The 19,595-nt window shown below is 41.3% G+C and overlaps 1 protein-coding gene across 1 annotated transcript; it reads right to left on the bottom strand.

The window, feature by feature from the left end:
* Positions 1-2,299: 2,299 nt before the first annotated feature.
* Positions 2,300-19,290, bottom strand: RB195_009419 (uncharacterized protein; the record flags this gene model as incomplete). The annotated part of the gene is made up of 24 exons (XM_064189964.1): positions 2,300-2,412; positions 2,508-2,634; positions 3,053-3,162; positions 3,232-3,326; positions 4,961-5,031; positions 5,242-5,359; positions 6,249-6,344; positions 6,406-6,473; positions 6,532-6,658; positions 6,968-7,041; positions 7,182-7,323; positions 7,488-7,600; positions 7,873-7,964; positions 8,145-8,264; positions 8,452-8,578; positions 8,756-8,872; positions 11,136-11,242; positions 11,346-11,478; positions 11,918-12,007; positions 12,172-12,291; positions 13,536-13,658; positions 13,719-13,830; positions 14,744-14,852; positions 19,251-19,290. The coding sequence occupies 24 exons, from the start codon at positions 19,288-19,290 to the stop codon at positions 2,300-2,302; spliced, it is 2,544 nt and encodes an 847-aa protein (XP_064047547.1).
* Between the last annotated feature and the right edge of the window lie 305 nt (positions 19,291-19,595).

Genomic DNA, 19,595 nt, shown 5'->3' with positions numbered 1-19,595 from the left:
AGGTTTCAGCTGTCATTATTCCAGACTATTTCTTGTCATCTATCGACTAGCGCAGCAAAAAAAAAAAATACATCCCAAGCTTTTCTACCGTCAAGATAAACGCTAATAAAAAGTCTAATAATCTAATAAAAACAGCGGGCAAATCTGTGAAGTGAAGAGTAGAACGTGAGCGAAACAGCACGATTTCCATTTCTCGCTGTTTCTCTTCACGAACATTTGTCATTTTCATTTGACCCTTTCTCCATGGGTTTCTTTCGGCAAAGAAAAGAAAGAAAAATTCCAAGATTTGTCAAAACGTCATGATGGACCTATTGAAAGAGTTAAAAATTAAATGATGAAGTGTGTGAACTGTCTGACGTTAATCAATCCCCAAACGTGTTCACTTCAATTTAGAATCGTTTCAGGTTTACGAAAGCGTGGGCAGCCTTACAATGACTTGCAGGAGCTGGACGGTGTATTAAATCAGTGTTTTTATCCTCCCACACAAGTCTGGTACCAACCCTGGAGGGATGAAATGCTTGGTTTGCACTAGAGCATATTCGAACCTCCGATCAATGGTGCAGACAGCGGAACCATTCACCGGCTGCGCTACACCCACCCCAAGAGTAAGAAATTGTTAGAATATAGAGGGTTGCTATAACATGAGTCTGCCAATGTCTAACACTGCAATCCCAGCCTTCATAGAACGTCTCTTGCTTCTCCACTTCGTCCACTAACTTGTCTTCATCCACTAACTTGTGGTTTGACCTCGAACAATACATCTTCGTTTCAAAAATTTTTCGCCTCCGGATGTACATCTTTGATTAAAGGCATCACTCCACAAATCTGAGGTTGTACGGATTTCAGGTGGAGTATTCTTATAAGGGATAGTAGATTATGGAGAGGAGGGTGATTCCGTCCCTTTCTTCCTAATTGCCGTAAGAAACGGCTCAGAATATACGGCTTCGGGCGTTCTGACGCACTATTTCCTACAAGGAGTTCGACTGGAGCGCGCCGGCCTTGTGCGGCGCCGCATCTTCCGCGCCTTATAAAACTATACCTTATAAGAGTACTCCACCTGAAATCTGCACCACCTCAGATTCGTGGGGTGATGCCTTTAAAATCTCCTCTAATCTGAGATGGGGCGGGTGTGGAGCAGTCGGCTAAAGGTCCGTTGTAGTCGTACGGTCGATGGTTCGGAACCGTTCTAGGCCCAACCAAGCCGTTTATCTCTCCGGTTTTGAAAATTTGTACCAGACTTGTCTGGGAGGATAAAAACACTGACTTGACACATTGGCTGGCCCCACATGTCATTGTATAGGCCAACACGCGTTTCAAAACCTGAACGATTACGAATTGCAGTAAAACGCGTTGGCGTGTCCTAAGTGGATTGATCGCGAGTGAGTTTGCTTTATTTCTATCCTAACCCTAGATTAAAAATCCATAAAACCCTGAAAATCCTCCTACATCCTAGTGTTTTCTTCTCCATTAAGTGAGAAGAGTGAGAAGTTGTGAGGTTTTTTTTGAATTTTCAATGTCGTAAAGAGATGAATGCAGATCTAAGAGCTCTAATATCCTTATCAAATGTTATTTTAGTTGGTGACCTCGTCTACAAATATTCAAGGGGGATTTCTATGCCGATGTGCGTACAACACGAACAACATGGTGCCAAATATTTGCAGTTTTGATGGAATACTGTTGTAGTGTGTGGAGGGGTGTTTTAATCCCATTTCTACAACATGAAATACTTATCGATCTTCAAACATGTGTATGTGTGGTGAGAAGGAATTTGAAGATTTGCTGCCAACGTTTCAAAAAAAAAAACATGATTTCCGTTGTTAATAAGAAGCAAAGGCAAAAAATAAATAAAAACATAACTCTCCCGAAGTTCTAGACTTTGGCATTTCTCCATTAGTGGATTCTGGTCGTGCTTTAGAGATATGGATCAGGAGCACCCAGAGTACATTCCTTTTCGTTTGTGATCCTTGCAGTATTTGTGTCGGAAAACGGCTAATCAAGCTTGGTCGAGAGGACACACCTATTGTGGAAGACCCACTGCGATCACTACTTGATTTCTTGTTCAATTCATAAACGTAATTTCAAAAGTGAAGAATTGAGCGAAATTGCTGCTGCTGAAATTTCATAATCAGATTTATATTCAAATTTCGTAAAAATACCCGTAACAATTTTGACGATAACGTCACAATACATTCCATCACATAAATTTAGCAGAACACATGTAAAGCACCGCGAGTTAGCTATAGAGACTAGCTATTCTAATCACCTAGATTGTAAGAATGGCACATAATGAAACGTAGGTTTACTCCTTAGTCAGTTGACAGACGTATCCGTTTCGATCTATACGCTGGCGGAGTTCTTCAACGGTTCCACTTGATGTGATTCCGTTAAGAGAGGAAAGGGTGGATGATATCGCTTAAAAAGTGAACATTACAACAATATGATTCGAATGGAATGAAGATTATGATGTAGCTTTTCTTCAAAAAAAAAAAAAAAAAAAAACTTCTCACCATGCTTCCGAGAGCAGCTATTTGCTAACTGCTCCCAGCGCGTCTTTAGGTGAGAAACCGTTCCTTGTGGATCGCCTGGATCGCTCTGTACCAGAGAACTTACATGGGGTTCGAGCATGGTAACGATCTGAAAAGATAAATTGACTCAGCCATTGGAAATCCATTTATTTATTTATTCATTCATTCATTCTCGTTTCTCCTATGCAGATTAGTATGATTAGAATAAGTATTTACGAGGAGGTCACCCAGGTCTCTTCAACTAGATTTAACGACTGCAAAAGCATTCTTTTATCAGTTGCTAGCAGCAAAAGTGAGCATAATATGGCTGTTAAGCAGCTTGTGCAAGCAGATCTAACACAGTTCATGAAATTCCATTGCTTCAATTTCTAGATAGACAACACTAATTGCAAAAGAAAGTCACATTTTCAGCTAGACAATTTTTCAGAACTGGATTCTTAGGGTGGCCGCGGTGGAAAAAGCAACACTGGTATTTCGAGCTATTAATATTGGCTAGCGCTATTACTTTTTATTACTTAATGATGCACCTGCGAGAAATCCGGTCTTGCAACTGGGTCTGGATGCCACGCCAAAGGAAGAAGTTCAAGTATTGGTGCAGGGAATTGCGCCGTAGGTTGATCTGGAAGTGGTGGACGCCCTAAAAGAAGTTGCACAATCATGGGATCGAAGTTTCAAAAAAGCAAAGAGAAATGTTACATCAAAGCACCTCGCTTATACGCCATTTCTGCGGCTGCTGCAGCAGGCTTTAAGTGTGAAAATGGAAGTTCAGCAGAGTGAACCTCCCAAACTACCAAAGCAAAACTGAAATCGTAGATTATTATGCAGGCTGGTACAGAATAAGTGCTATATTAGAACGCAGAACATATTGTAGAGATGAGATTTTCGAACATCTGAAACTGGCTTCAAGGAGATTGAAGAGCGAAAGAAGCAATCCAAGAACCAAGAAGAAATGCGTGAATTCCACAGACAGCAGAAAGACGGACTGATTGAAAAAAAAATTATGAACAAAAACATTGAACAAAAAAAACTTTTTGCGATCAAATCTCAGGCTAGGGTTCATTGTATTTTAAGACGTGAAGGATGAAGGATAAAAGACATCTGATGTCATCCTTACGGCTGTCCTAAGCATGTTTTCAACCACAGATTCCTTACTTTTCCAAGGATGAGCGGAAAGACAATGAACTAAAATGTTCTTGTTCGGAACCATTGTGTCTTCCATTCACCATTGGACCACTGTATTTCTACATTAAGGAAGGACAGCCAATTTTCTTTGGGTTTCTCCCTTGTGAACCGTATGTAAGGGGACTGCTGGTTTACAACTTCCCTCGAAGCTCACCGCAGACAATGTCATGAAAATGTTCCTTTCTGCATAGCTGCCACGATCCTATCGTACGAACCCGAAATTATAGCTCGCAGAACTTTAGAAGCGTTTTTTTTTATAAATGCAAAAGGTCCAAAAGTGAATGAAAGGAAAAGTCCTTAGCCGTGATCAACGAGTTGGCTCTGTATAAAGACCTTTGCGGGTTTTGATCTTCGGGGGTCATATGCGGGTTGCATCCCAATTAGTAATAGCGGAGCAAGCGCACCACGCGGCTATCCGCTAACATCATAGCAACACGGCTATTGAGGTAGGCACAACGATTTGGGCTCTTTTGGTTTTTTTTTCGGGTGTAATATCTTAGGGGATGATGACTTGTTCTAGATGAGGCATTTGAGAGGATATATTGCAAATGTTCTTACTTTCCAGGCTCTGACGGAGGCGACAACGCCGAGACGTTAGCCATAAGCAAGTTTGTTAACAATCTTGGCTGTTGCTTAAATTTGACTATCGACAAGGTGTTTTATTCTCTCAGACGAGCTTCGTACCAATTTATCGACCCCGGAGGGATGAAAAGCTTGGTGACACAAGGGCGGATTCGAACTTCCGGTGGATCGTGCAGGATGCAAAACCTTACACTACACCCGCCCTCAAAACGTTAACGGAACCAGCAAATTAGTTAAGCGTCTCTTATACAACTATGAGCAAAAACAAACTGCCAGAAACCAATTCGATGCGACGCTGAAAATTTCTTTAGAACGCAAAGTCATATAGGCGAACTACTAAACTGTTCGTCGAACTCAAACGAGTGTTTCAGAACGTTTGACTGAGATCCGAACGGTATTTCTTCCTTGGGATTGATAGGAACAGATCTTTTGAACTGTTATAAGAAGAACTAATGTACGTCGTGAAGCTATGATCAATGGAACGACAGATAGTTGTCGAAATTTCGACGTAAGTAATTTAGCGTACCATACACTGGCAAATTAACCAGAAATGAATAACCAATATGGATAAGTCAGCACTCGTTGATCTCTTTCGTATTGAAAAAAAGTATCAACGAGTAGACAAAAAGTGGCGTTTGGAAAACAACTAACTATTATAATTCACTACCCACCTGAATACATCCACACGTCGATCATAACGACCTGATTGCGAGAACACTTCAGGTGCCATCCAACGAAGGTTCTAAAAAAATCACACTCCCATTTGCGTATGTCAAATATGAATGTTTACATACCGTCCCCTAAGCACCCTAAGCACGAATTAACTGTCTCAAAGTGGGTTTCCCAAAATATCTTATTCACCAGATATTTTTCTGAGATCGAAAAAACGGTTACCGTTTTAAGTTGAGTTTCTCACCACCACACAACTTGTGATCACCAGGTCTATGCTCACCCCTGGTTGCTTCGTCATGTTCTCCTCTTCTGTTTGGCACATGAATCGACTTTCGCCAAAATCAGCAACCACAGCACGACCGTCAAGATGAATCAGAATGTTGTGGCTGTTAAGGTCTCTGGAATGTTCGATTTGAAATGCTCTTTGATACGCTTTCTATTCCAAAAAATTGGTATCCAGTATCTTGTTGCACGGTTAGGACTAGCTATCAAGTTTGAGATAAACATACCAAGAGTTCTGTACGTATATCTTAAGTGATGTTGAGATACCTACACATTGAACTATGAATTTACGCCACATCTAACAAACGATTCTTTTATAAAAAGTTCGATTATTTTCTCTTTTCTTTCAACCCTTTTAAAGTGGACATCTCGAGTTTGATAAAAGGAATAATGATTGAATTGTGTTTTTTACTACATGGAGTGATCTGGCTAATTCATGTATCTATGCCTCTCGACAACCTCATCTTTATTAGAGGCCTGAAAATGATTCGAGATTTTTGACGCCGTCCGAATCTCATCAAACTCCTCTTCTCTCCATGCTAAGCCTCGATATCGTTCTAATTACACCACGCGTGTAAACTCGACGGGTAATGTGTCTAACTTGATGAGCGTTATGCACTTCTGAAGAGGAAAGGATAGAAGGAAGAACGAGTATGCGTGAAGTTGAGAAATATCGAGCGTTGCAACAAACGCGTCGCGTCCTGCTGATTGAACATATTTGGCACCGACCATGCAACCAAATTATAGTATGGTCAAAACGATATGAAACCCGGTACGGTTGCGTAAGCGGCTACGCCCGAATAGGCGCGATGGAGCGTAGCGGTTAGGTTCTAGAGGAAAACGTTATCTTGAAATTGACTCCTATTATCACAGCAGAGAAACTAATCAGCAACAGAACTCCAATTAGAGCCGCATCCAATATAAGTTGCAACTATCGGAAAACTTTAAAACATGGTACGAATATCCAAGATATTACTTGACCTCTATATTTGCTGCAAACCTCACCTATGAATCACTGGCTTCGCAGCGCTTTCGTGCAAATAACGCATGCCTTGAGCGACATCGTAGGATATTCGTAGACGGAATGGTGGATCCAGAACTCTTGAAGCAATAAAAATGCAAATAAAAGTATATTACTCTCAGAACGTTAAAATTAACCTGCCTTTTTTGTTCGTGCAGCAGTGAAAACAATGAACCATTACTGACAAACTCTGTGATTATTGCAAATTGCTGGAAAAATACTTTTTTCTCTACAAGATTGCGGACGAGCACACGTAAGAAAACATACGCTGGGATCATCTAATACTGCTCCGACGAAGCATACTACATTCGGATGAGCAAGTTTCGAGAGTATCGAGACTTCACGACACAACATTTCTACTTCGGATTTGCAGCCGTATACTGCAGCCCGATATCTGAAAACAGCACCTGAAGAGTAGGTGAACAGATTTTTGCTATTTAAAGCCGTCTCTAATCCAATGAAACGTGATTAAATATCAATTTTGGAGCTTGCAAAGTAGAACATTCTGATTTTTACTATTATCCTACATGCCCTACTCAGCAAAGGACCACATATCTCTACTGCGATTTCTAGTGTGATAGCACGGATTACGACGAGAGCATTAATAACTACTAACTATGTCTTAACATCCTTATCATTCTTCCAATTAATATAAATGATAATGGTTGAAGCAAAAAAAAAATGGAACGTAAAACCCGCACACCTCTTAATAGCGACAATTTTTCCACGATAGCTTCCTTTGTACACTTTCCCGAATGAACCACTTCCAATTGCTTCCTAAAAAAACAAGATGCTTCACGGGAGCACTATCGGTTAAATTCTTGATCACATTTTAGAGAAAACGTTTACTTAAAGTTAATTCAGCGGTCAACTTCAAAACCAAACGAAAAACTGCAAAGAACGTCAATTGAGAATACCTGGAAGTCAATGTCAGCTAGAGACAAGTGAAATATTGGAGGAAGCGTTGACCGAAGCTGAAGCACTTCAGCTTTTTCCCTAGTCATCGATCGAAGTCGACCCATTGGAGATGGCAATGGCGTGTACGAGGAATCTCCAGAGCTGTCAAAGTTTGTTTATTAATATATAGAATAGGTCGCACATATTATTCTAAGATACAGAGCATTAATCACAAAAAGAACTTTATTGAAGCGACAGAAATAAAAGGAAATAAAAGCTTAAGTAACCACAGACGGAAAGATATAGATATCATCTACATATGCTACCTATATTCGCTGCAGACATCTGCGTCCGGCCGTTTGTTAGCATATTGTTTTAAAAGAGCAACAATTCGATCGTGTCCTTTCTCGTAAGCCCAAATCACTGGAGTTTGTTGATCCTTAAATATTTTAGAGATCACATAGTGTTTAGTGCATAGATATGCATTCCAGCCTTTGGCCTCAAATAGTAAATGGAGAGTATATGACTGTCCCAGCCCTTTAAGCTTAATAGTCGTGCACTTAAGAGTTTTAAACCTTGTGAACTAACGACAAAGTTTTCGATTTTTGGAACAAGTAAATTGGTCAAACCGAGGACTCGAAATATTAGTATAGTCCTTCAAAATCACAACTCCCAATATTAATTCACACCCCAATGGAGAAATTGTCTCACCTCGACAGAAATAACAGAATCACGCGACGAAATGCCTGATAGCGTCTCCGGCCGATTTAGTGCCATTATAGCAGCGGCGAATGTGGATTGAGCTGAAATGACAATTGGTGTGGGTCTACAATGTAACGTAACCTCCGAAAAGACAAAAAATTAATATTGTTCTCGAAAAATTTGCAAAATAAATGTACAGTCTCGATAAGTAACTCCGAAATTAATCGACGGAAATGCTGAAGTTGTGAACTGCTAGAAAAGTGGTACGAAATGTAACCTACGTGCACCCTGAAGAGTAGCAGGTCGTTCGTTGGTTCGGGCAGCCAACGACTGATCCGCACCGTTTTCGAGGAGGTACTGTACAATTTGTAGGTGGCCATGGTAGCATGCGGAGTGCAATGCTGTAAAACAAACATACTTTGTATGTATCTACTTATTTTCCACGCAAAAATGGCATGTTGTGCGGAAGTCGAGGCCGAAAAAAAGAGTTTTCTTGTAGTCATTCTCGCACGTTTGACATTTATCACTCACAAAAGTTGGGAAGGATAAAGAAAAAGCGAAATATGTATGAATTTCTTGAATGCACACCTGTGTGGCCGTCATGTCCCTGATAATTCGCATCTACACCTGGCTGCTTCATTAAGAACGCAATCAATTCAATCGACTTTCCGCCAGTACAAGCCGCATGCAGAGGAGTTTCGGAGAAAACATTCTCCTAAAAGGATGAATTAGAGTAGCACATACACCTTTTTAAGGGCAATTTATTGGAACCAAGTTATACGAAAAAACTTCTGCTACTGTCCAGTTGAAAAGATGAGACTGATGATCCTACAGAACAACTATCACCCTCGTAGAAAAAGATTGATAAAAAGCGAAACTAATGGAAACCTACAGAAACCATAAGATGAGATCCAGCTGCGGCAATAAGGGCTTTAGCTGCATCAAGGCGTCCTCCATAACATGCGAGGTGAAGTGGAGTGTCACCGTAGACGTTACGTGTGGCCACAGTCTAATAAATTCAATTATGGGTTTCAGAAAGGAAACGTTGCAGCGTTTGAAAGCTCCGCGTGATTAAAACAAGGCTAAGGCACGATGTCTTCACAAACCATTGGATAACTTTTGTTGCTTTGAACAAGCATGTAAACGTGAGAACTAACCGTGTTTTCTCTACAACTTGCAGGAGGTACAAATAACAATACAACAATACAATACAACTACCGTAAGAAAAATTAATTGCTTGCTCACGAACCGCATAGAAAAGGTAGTACTATCATTGCTCAAATCAGCATGAGTGCTTTATCAATCGAAAATACAGAAAAAAAGAACTCGGTAGTAATTGCTCTTTGCAGAAGTGCTACGACTATTTGGACATAAAAGATCATAACGCCCCTCTAGAGTTTGGATTCAAAGCGGTAAAACCGCAATGAGATTGTGTTCAATTGATGTATAGGATACACGTATACTAAGGAATTTTTAGTTATGAATCAAGTTCTTGTGTCCGACTGAGAAGGCCCATTTTGTAACGGCAACAGACAATTTTTATGCAGAATCGTGAGCGTTATATCATCCCAAAGTACTGGTTCTTTAAAACTTCTTTCAATTACATGGAACATAAGGTTATAGCGAATTTAAAGGATGCCATCGTATTCGTAGTAAACATAAATGTGTTAGGTTGAGTAGAAAGTTCTCGGACAAATTGACAATATTTTTATTTACGTTGCAATTTTCAAACGATAACTGTGAATCATTTGAAGTATGCTCCATTGGCATCGATGGTCTTCTGCCAACGTCTAGACAGATCGTAGATGCCTTTGCTCCAGAACGCTGGGGACTGTTCCTTGAAGAACTGCTCGAGTGCCTTTTTGATGTCGTCGCGGGTTTGGAAGTCTTGACCATCCAGATGACGTTGGAGATAGGGAAAAAGGTGGTAATCCGAGGGAGCCAGATTCTGGGGAATACGGTGGGTGTGGTGAAATGGTCCTGAAGAACTTCTTCAGTTCAGCCTTGGTCATTTTTCCAATGTGTGACTGAGTGTTGTCGTGCTGGAAGTAGACTTTGCGCTGCTGCGGGCGTGCATTTTCGAGATTTGTCTTCAAATTCCTCAGTTGCTCAACGTATACGTCTGCGGTCACTGTACATCCCTCAGCGAGCAGCTCCCAGTATTCGACGCCGTGTACGCTCCAGCAGATGCAGAGCATAACCTTTTTGGCGTGTACATAGTTTAGGGACGTCTTCTGCATCCGTACCTTTGTCAATCTCATTGGGCCCGCCGGTGAATGTTAGAATAGGAAATCCACTTCTCATCCTCGGTGACTAGGCTCGAGCCACGTGTGGGTGCTGCTTGAGCGTGAGGAGAGAAAGTGCCGTATCAGCGCGTCAGTCCATCTCATACTGCGTCAGAGCATATGGTACCCATCGACCTAGTTTTCGCACCTCGCCGACTTCAATCCGCGAACAACTGTGGTTTGACTTACCCCAAGAGCGACTGTCAATTCGCGAGTGGTTTGATACGGGTCGGCTTCCTCCTGTCTCCGCAGCAAGTCCAAATCCAACTCCATCGGGCGTCCCGAACGGTCTTCATCTTCGATGGAATAGTCGCCGGACGCGAACTTCGAGTGCCACTTGTAGACTGTACTTCTAGCGGGAGCGTGCTCCTTGTAAACTTCCTCCAGACGTCTATCGATATCCGCGGGTTCTTGGCCAGATAAATGGAGAAATATCATGATGTTGCAGAGGTGGAGTGACGACGGCTTGAAATTGCGCGGCATGGTGGCAGGAAAGGAACTAGCTCAGTATAATTGTTAACCTACATTTTAAAGAGAATTTCATACTCTATCAAACGGGTGCTAACACGTCCATTTTTGTCAGTTCTTTGCTGAGTGATGTCCTCTAGAATTCATCACTACCACATTGTCCGAGAACTTTCGACTCAATCTAATATTTGCATATGGACTATGGTCAAAACGACATGAAGCACGGTACAATTGCGTAAGCGGGTGCGCTCGAAGCGGTGCGGCGGAGCGTGGTGGTTCGGATCGAAGGGACGCTTGCTAGCACATCTCATCACTGTATTCACTACTTTGTAGGTGGGACCTTCGCGAACTACAGTGATGTAGGTCCAGCACCAATCATAATTTCATCTCTCACTCACAGCGTACAATTTATCTTCCACACCTGCCTCTTTTTCACAAACTTGCAATCTAACAGATCATCCAGAGGTTAATTTATATCTACTGGAACAATATTTCTAACTATGTAATGGTCAGTATTACCTCAACCACATTGGTGCTGCTCTTTAGGAGTATATTCAGCACAGCCATATGTCCTGTTTTCGCTGCAAAATGTAAAGGCAGATTACCCTCATCGTCGGCCAGTTGTGCTGAAATTTTATTCTCTGTGTTGCTTCAAAAATCGTAATTGTAACTGCTAATATGAACAACTAGAAACAGTGGAATCATTAAGAATGAGTTTCCAGAACATACGGTCTGCTCCTGCTTCCAAAAGAAGAGTGGTGATTGCGGATAGTCCTCTGCTAGCAGCCAGGTGCAGCGGACGGTCCTTCACCCCACCACACACATTGCCATCAGCACCACAGCTCAACAAACAACGGACAACCTAAAACGCATAATCCAGATCTCTACCGCTGACTAACAGATGATAATAATTGCGGCTTTAGGTACAAACGTCGCCTAATCGTCTCAGACACAAGATGGTTGGCTATTGTCGTGCGCAGGGAAAAGTATTATTTTTTTTCAAATTCTGAGCTCAGAAATAAAAAACTAATATGAACATTCTACGCTTTTTATGGATCAAAATTCCAGCAAGGCATGTCGAAAGTCTAAGATGTATAAAACAAGCAAATATAAAAACAGTGGAAGTGCGAACATTGCGGTAAACACGTCGAGTCCACTGAAGCAAAAGGAACTATTGGCAAATGCAGATCCTTTGGCAGTTACTCTCCAAAAACTACTCGTAAATACATGAAGAACGGGAAAGACACTTTGTGCATCACTTTGTCATTTAACAGAGATAGTTCAGTTCACCCTAAACGTACTTGCTCGTTAGCGAAATATGTTGCACAATGAAGAGCAGTGAAAAGTACGAAGTCATTTGCGCAGAGAGAAGCACCTTCGTCCACCAGAGCCTAAATACGAACCACATTCGGCTGGGATGCACCAACCACTAGAACAAGTATCAAAATAAAAAAAAAAACATTGAAGTGTAACTATCAAGTCATAAGCTGAAGACGAACTCGGTCACGGATGGTAACCGATTGAAAGTACTGAATGACATATGAAATATCAGTACCTGGACTATGGATGAACTTCCAATCATTGCAGCTAGGTGAAGAGGTGGCAGTTGATGCTTACCACCGAGAGAAGGATCAGCTCCTTCTGATAGCAAACATTTCACCAACGACAAGTCACCCTGGAAGAAAAGTTGTTTTTACGAAGAAGAATTGCCGAGAGTGTTTGTAAACTCAAGTCGATAGATAGAAATCGACCACACAAACAATAAAAATCCTTTTCAAAAGTTCATCAAATATCTAGACAGTGAATGAGACGAGTTGAATAACTCTGTCCTTACCTAGAACAGATCACAGTGCAGACTTTAATCTACAAAAAGAGGGAAGTGTGGACGACCGCTCATGAAAATAGAGTCCTACAGTTTGGAGTTTTTCGAGCGCTTGAATAAACGTGAAACATAAATCCTTCCAAACTACCGCATGCTATGATATCTAGCCAAACGGTTTCCTAAAGTATTTTCAATATTTGAATGAGTAATGTTCAGGAATATTTGATTACATTGACTATTGGAGCCTACCAAATGATCCAAATTCTTCGAATAAAAAGTTAGCCAAACTTAAAAAGTATTCGAATTAAAGGTGAAATTTTTAAAGTTGAAATCTCTCATAGTTGAATTTGAAACTTCAGAAGCACTCGGAATCATCACTCCGCGCTACGTCTGCGAAAACACATTGCACAAAATGTGAGATCTCACAAAATAAGAGAAAAGTCGCACAAATTTCCGGAAACCCTGTCTTCAAATTCTTGAGAAACAGCCTCGGTTGCACCCGTATCTCTTACTATCCAGCCCGTTATGCGATAAAACGCATGCATTGCCGTCGTCGTCCAACGTCCGGAAGCCAACTACTGAAGTAAGAAACAGATTCTACTCCACTCGCACGATCGCAGACTCGTTGCGGATTCCCAACGCTCTGGTGCTCGTTATAAGTTGCATCTTTGGGTACACGGGTGCAGCCTAGACTGTTTCACAAGCCTACTCCTACTTTCTGGAGGGAATTAAGCGTGATCACACTCATATTCGTGAATTACACATCTATCTATAACTATTGGCTTAGAGGTTCCAAAATAACGTTCCAACATCACTTTCGCGATACGCTGTCCTTAAACTAAGTTACGGTAGCAAAAATGTGCGATTGCTCCAGCACGGCATACGTCCTAATTTTGTTTATTTTTTTTCCGGACATAATCCTACTATGTAATCAGTTTTTTCGAATGTGGTAAAATTAAAAGCATGTTGGGTATTAGTGAAAAAACTGATTCCTCGAAAGTCGTATTTAATTTTACTAATATTCTCGTTTGTTGAAGTGTTGAGGTGTGCAGATGAGGAAAAAAAATTAGGTTTAACCATTAGACACCACAACTGACCTTGTAAACAGCAATGTGCATGGCTGAAAATCCGTTGTTAGAGAGATGAGAAAGCAGACCATTCTTTTTGCTTGGATCATTCCCACATACATCCTCCAACAAATGTGTGATCTTCTTTACTTGCTGCAAAGATTTTTCAATAAAGTGCTTCTTTGTTGGACTTGCCAGAGGCAATCTCCTTACTCCGTCGCTTTGTCCAGCGCAAATAACGTGCAGGAGAGACAGAAGCTGAGGAGTGCGACAGTCCACGGACTCAGGCGTCAATAATCGAACGAAATCATCGATGTCTCCATCGCTGAATGCACAAAAAATGTTTCAACATCTCCCAGTGGAAATACTCTACTTTGTAGAAGGAACAAACTTGAGTATTTCCACTTTGCCACTTTGCTCCTTTTACAAAGTATACAATATACAAGAACATTCATGGCTGAATCTTTTCGTAAGATAGGATAAAATCTCCAGTATTCACTTTATAGAAGAGTCGAAAAGGCATGAAGCATGGTGCAGTTGCGTAAGTGGCTGCGCTCGAAGCGGTGTGGTGGAGCACAGCGGTTAGGATAGAGGAAAGACTCTTTCTGGCACCATTTTTCGCTGCAGTTTGCGAAGGTCCCACCTAGATTCAAACTGCTTTCTAGACCGCGCCGCTTCAAGCGCGCTTATGCAGCTGAACCATGTTTCATGTCGTTTTGACCGTTCTATATTATATTGATATAATCTGATTAACATGAATTGGATTATGCATCCGGAATTCTTCATCGACAGTAGTTCCTTAGTCCTACTTCGAAGTCTCTTATAGGCTTTGTCGATACTATGTGATTTCATAGCACTGCCATGTGTAAAAAATTCAAGTTAAAAACTCAAGAAAAGACTCCAGGAAATATCCTACAATGGGTCAACTTCGGAGCTGAAAAGTGTTCGAATTTTTCTGTTTTTTTTTTTTTTGCACTGGATTTAACAACACTCGTACATTCCCAGAACTTTGATGGTTCGAGAACATTCGAGGGAACCTCAGTAGGGAAAACCGGACATTGACCTCCCCCCACCAAGAAAGCCTCCAAAAACATGGCAACCTACCTCCAAATCATTATCGATTTTTTTGGGTTTTCAAAATATAGAAAAAAAGAACAATATGAAAAATAGAAAATGAAAACACAAAAAGGAAGAAGCAAGCACTGAAAGGAAATAATAACTAATAAATAATAACTCACAATGCAGCGATTTGCAGTGGTGTCCACGCTGAATTCCTCGCCTTGATGTCGTCATTCAGTCGACTTCGCACCACCGCGTAGCCTTCACTGATTTTCTTCTTTAGTTCATCTGTAATGAAATAAATGAAAATATTGGTATCAAGCAGTACTTGCATACCCTTCACTTCCTAATTCTCCTGGTTTTTTCGAACTAGCTGTAATATCTTCTTCCTTATAAAGGCAGAACAAAAATACCGATTGTGCTTCATGAGAACGCCACGCATTTACGGCAACGTACGCTTTTTCTCTCCTTGATACAAACTTTTCTCCCCCTCCGGTCAGGACGAGCTGAAGCTCGACGAAGTTGCGCAAGCTGCTGCGCTCGATGCGCTGCGGTGGAAGGCAGCGGTAGGATCGAAGAGGGACCTTTGCTGGCAGCACTCGTCGCTGCAGTTCACAATGTTTTCACGTCGATCCCAACCACTGCACCGCTTCGAGCAGATCCGCTAACGCAACTGCACCAAACTTCATGTCCTCCTGACCCGACTATACAATCCAACGCACTTTGCGTTCACCCGGTTGGTGGAAAACACGCAAGACTGCTGAAAGGCTGGATGTCTAGTGGAACTGCTCCTGTACCCACAGAAAAGAAGATAGAAACGTCAAATAACGCCCCGGCGACGTTCTGACTTCCTCACTTTATTTCCAAATCACGTTTTGAAGACGTGCCTACCTGTAGTCGAATCAAAACAACCTGGAACACGGTTCAGTTGGCGGCTGCGCCCGAAGTGACACGGTCTAGCTAAAGGTTGCGATCGAGCCGAGACCCTCGCCTACTGCGTTCGGACTGTAGAGCGGAGTATGGTCCAACTTCGATCGAAGCCGCTAGGGTTCACTGCGCCATTTCGAGCGTAGCTGCCTACGCAATTGCTCCTAACTTCAATTGTTGTTAGCCCGATTGTAACACTAGTTTCAATATTTTGTTACTTATCCAATTTTTTTCTTCATGATAGCTAGTCTTTTTATTAGTGTCAATAAAGGAATATAGAGATGAATGGATGCAATGCCGTAGTAAACAATTTATTTCCGCTTGTCTTACCCCACCGGCAAACAATTACCCATTAATGTTTTCTTAGGTGTAACGTTTAAGACTGAGATTGTAGCATTATTCAGAATACATCCACTAGTGATCATAGCTAAATATCACACTCCCGAGAGCTCCCGCAGAGCTGAGTACTAAATGTCAAATACAGTCACATTTTTTGCAGCATTCTGTAATAAAGTGATGAGATTTGTGGTCCCAGCTGAGCGGATCAGTCATTATTTTATGTCCTACGCCATCTCTATAGTTTATTTATGAATGAAGTGGAATTTCTTATGTGTAGTCAAAAAAGGCAATTGTTTTGGACCACCCAGTGTTTACAGAAGTACACATAAAATGCGTTGTAACACTTTGACGCGACGCATCCCGCTGAAAGCAGGCACTGAGCTCTCTATACTTTACGGTTTTTATGCATATGACATTAGCTTACGTAGTCCTAACAAATTTCTTCCCCGTGAATTTTACCCCTACTTTTGTTTCCTGTTCTCTAAGATTTTAAGTTACAGAGATCCAATTCCTGTCTTTTTTTTTTCGCGTAATTTGCTTGATTAGCTTTCTTGTAGTCAAACCATGGCAAAATCCCAAGATCCGTCTCGGAAGAATTCTGATTACTCACAAAAAAGTTACACGAAAAGTGGGCCACAAATCGTATTCCCTCGAGCCGAAGTCTTTTGATAGATGCCCTCGACCCAGGATAAATTATCGAATTTGCAGAAAAGAGTTCTGTTTAATTTTAGGGTTAGGAAAGATGCTAGTCATGCACACCTGTGTAAAGAAGAAGACGGGAATTCAATTGGTACAAACTAAGACTTTAGAGGCGTCTAGAGAGCAAAAACAAAGGAAAAGAACAATGGAAAAGGCCCAAGTAAAGGCAAAAAAAAAGAAAAAAAAGGAATTACTTTTACTCGCAGCACTCAGCGGCGCCCTTATTTCTGGACGCTTTTCTTACTTTTTTCTCTTTGTAATTTTGGCTTACATTTCATAGGTCATTTCTCTAAGACTAACATTTAGGTCCTAGGACCCCGAATAATTTAGGTATTTACGTCCGTCCAGAAATAAAGGCGCCACTGATGAGTGCCTTCCCCTCCCCCTCCAACTACATTTTCCCCGGGATCTGGAAGTTCTCCGCATACTGTAGAGAGAACTTCTCTGAGGATGCGCTGCGTCAACTCGTAACAGGCAGTTTTACACCGCCTGTATCGGATGGAGGTACTGCCTTCCGGGATACTCGAAAACTGTTCTAATTGAACTGCATTGAGGGAGCAAAGATCGTCCTTGGAGCACAAAAGTCGTTCTCAGCCGTCAGATTGGATCGTTGGAAGTACTACATGATATGACTTGATTATTCACTTCCAGTAAGCCTGTTTGGAAAGCTTGGTAAAGTTAAATAATCAGTGGTTTCAGCTCCACCTTTCTTTTTTCTGCTGGTAGCTTTAGCTTACATGTCAAGGATCATCTGATACTAATGCTTAGGTTTTAGGGCTCAGACTGACTCAGCTAATTTCTTCCAGTAATGAAGTAATGAACTGTCGGTTGATATCGCTTTTGCATATACTTCCCTGCTTTTCAAATGAGAAGGTCGTTTGACAGTTGAGGACGACTTTTGCGCTCTGGAAACGATTTTTGTGTTCTAACTGCAGTTCGATTGGAGCAGTTTTCTTGTGTCCCCAACTCTCTTTGTGTCGGTTTTTTTTTTGAATACTAAAGGAGTACATGCCATCTCTGAACTTTATTGTTGATATTGTTCACTGCAGAAAGCAAAATGCTTTATTTTCTTATGATGTGACCACTGCAACCACTCGATCGCTGCAGCCGCGTGCATGCGTCAGCTGGCTACTGCTTCCGTCTCAGCTTAAATTCATTGTTTAGCTCCGTAAAAAAAAGAATTCCGTTTGATGCTATGCTCTGACTGTGGATTTTAAGCCAACCGTCCTGCGAAAATTCTCTACCGATCCGTTGTTTCAGAGTGGACACATAGCCCTGTGGAACCGTTCCCGTCCACTTCCACTTTATACAATATTTGTGGAGATTTTCAAAGTTCAGTTCATTCACTTTGTAAATAAAAGTCGCGACGTAGTTCACAAATATCACAAAAGAATACGAAATATCCTCTACTGATCCTCAAGTCAGATGGATCAGGAACCAGTTGGCCCGACGACGAAGCAACCTTTTACACAAGTAGGAAACATGAAATGAAAATGCGTAGAATGGGAAAAGTTGAATTTAACTTTTCATTTTGTCATCTTTGTGGAATCAAAGAGAGGCACGGACAAACTTCGGCTTCGTCAACAGAAAACTAATGAGTCTGAGGTTTCCTATGCATTTGAGTTCTGGATCAGTAACATGTGCTCCATGTTTTTGATGTGATACTTGCAAACTACGTCCTTATCTGCTACTTTGGAGAACCTAACATCAAAAATTTCCCAGAGCGCTGCCTTTTGTAGGATATCCCATTCCACTGGGTGAGTTTGTGTAATTTTACCTAAAGCTACAGTCGATACTGTGAAAGTGAGAGCAAGTCAGCATCTTGATCCTTTCGGAACAGCACTGTCCCGCACAGAAATCACAATTTCCTATGAATTTTATGATGTGACCTACTCATTAGAAGTCTAGTCTGTGAGGTTTATGTGAGATTACACAACTCTTAGCGAAGGAATTTTGAGGGTCCCATAAAAAATGAAAGATCCAGATTCCATGTGAAGCACCGATGTGCCTTGGAAAGAATACATTGCCAGCCAATCTGCCCAGGTCACATTCTCGATCTCAAAGCTGAATGTTGACGGAGCACACCGGTTGTATAAACTGCCCTTTAGTGAGAAATTCCATCTCCAGGAATCCTTTCTTTTATTTCAAGTCATCTCACTACGATATTAATACGTATTTCATCAAATTCGGATCAAAAAGCAGAACAGTGGAGAAATTGCGTTGCGTGCGACATGAGGTGGGACCCTTGCCGACTGCGTACTGCTGACCTGGCAGAGGGTCCCACCGCGCCGCTACAAGTGCAACTGCTTTCGTATGTACACCGTAGAGCAGATCGTTTTAACCTGACCTCACGCTCTATCAGTCATGTGGTGCAGTGAATATAAATTAATCAACAGGAAATAAACAGATGAAAAATAAAATAAAATAATTGCAACTTACTCAGTGGCATATAAAAATAACCAGTTGAAAGAAAAAAACGAAAACAAAAAAAAAGAACAACCAGCATCTACACTGAAAAACCACAACTACGACATTCGAAATCGACTGCTCCCGTCTAATTTTAAGGTAATCATTCTTTTTACATATTTCATCAATTTTCTAAATGGAGTGTTATCAAAAATTTTCAACCGCTCGCGACAATCCACCAAATGTCCTGTGATCGTTGAGAAAATGTCACGTGCATTAGTGCTTATCTATAAGTATTCGGGGAAAAAAGCGCACCTGAGCACGAGGTTGGCGGTCTGGATTTATAGTTTCCCATCGAATGGAGTCATCTATAGAATTTTACATCTCATTAATCAGTCTCGAATCTCGACCTAAAAGTTATTTTGAGTAAATGGCGAGTATTTGAGCGAGTTATTAGAAGGAATCAATGGGCGTATAGGAAAGGGACCAATTTTTACTAAATAATTATTGCGGCCCAGAGAACGAGTAGCGTTTATAGTGTTTTCTCTCGAGCAGTTTAAAGAAGAGATAATGGCTAAGCAATACGGTACGTTCGATTTGCTGGTTTCTACAAGCGAACATCATCGTGACGCCTAGAAATTTCTTGAAGAAAGCTCCCAG

The sequence above is a fragment of the Necator americanus genome, chromosome III (genome assembly GCF_031761385.1).
Source record: "Necator americanus strain Aroian chromosome III, whole genome shotgun sequence".
Lineage (NCBI taxonomy): Eukaryota > Metazoa > Nematoda > Chromadorea > Rhabditida > Ancylostomatidae > Necator > Necator americanus.
Note: the sequence above shows the minus strand (reverse complement) of the source record. Positions and strands in the feature narration are given on the sequence as shown.